A 277-nucleotide genomic window follows, 5' to 3' on the forward strand; every position below is an offset into this window, starting at 1 on the left:
TGCTATTTTGGCTCTTCCCTGTCCCTTCATGTTGGCCGCTTCCATGATCCCGTATCTCGGTTGTTTCTGGGCATCCCGGCTCAAAGCCCTTTGACTTTTCCCAGGTGCCACTGCCAGGCTGGAGGAGAAGCTCACCCATGTCGAGAAGTACGAGATGGTGACGCCGCACAAGGTGCCGGCGCCTCGGGGGAAGAGGGACCTCTCTGCATCACCGGTGAGTAGCGTCGCCTCCCAAATACTGGCTCGGCACAGCCGCCCTCACTTCCCTTCAGGGGGG

The 277-nt window shown here is 60.3% G+C and overlaps 1 protein-coding gene across 1 annotated transcript in view; it reads left to right on the forward strand.

Annotated features, from left to right (window-relative positions):
• Positions 1-154: 154 nt before the first annotated feature.
• Positions 155-277, forward strand: part of LOC104074618 (disintegrin and metalloproteinase domain-containing protein 8-like) — a gene marked incomplete at its 3' end in the record, with an annotated part of 12381 nt that continues 12258 nt past the window's right edge. Inside the window, 1 exon segment of the mRNA XM_009574790.1 lies at positions 155-214. Coding sequence (XP_009573085.1) covers positions 155-214 — 60 coding nt within the window.

This window comes from Fulmarus glacialis, unplaced genomic scaffold (assembly GCF_000690835.1).
Source record: "Fulmarus glacialis isolate BGI_N327 unplaced genomic scaffold, ASM69083v1 scaffold21103, whole genome shotgun sequence".
In the NCBI taxonomy this organism is placed as follows: domain Eukaryota; kingdom Metazoa; phylum Chordata; class Aves; order Procellariiformes; family Procellariidae; genus Fulmarus; species Fulmarus glacialis.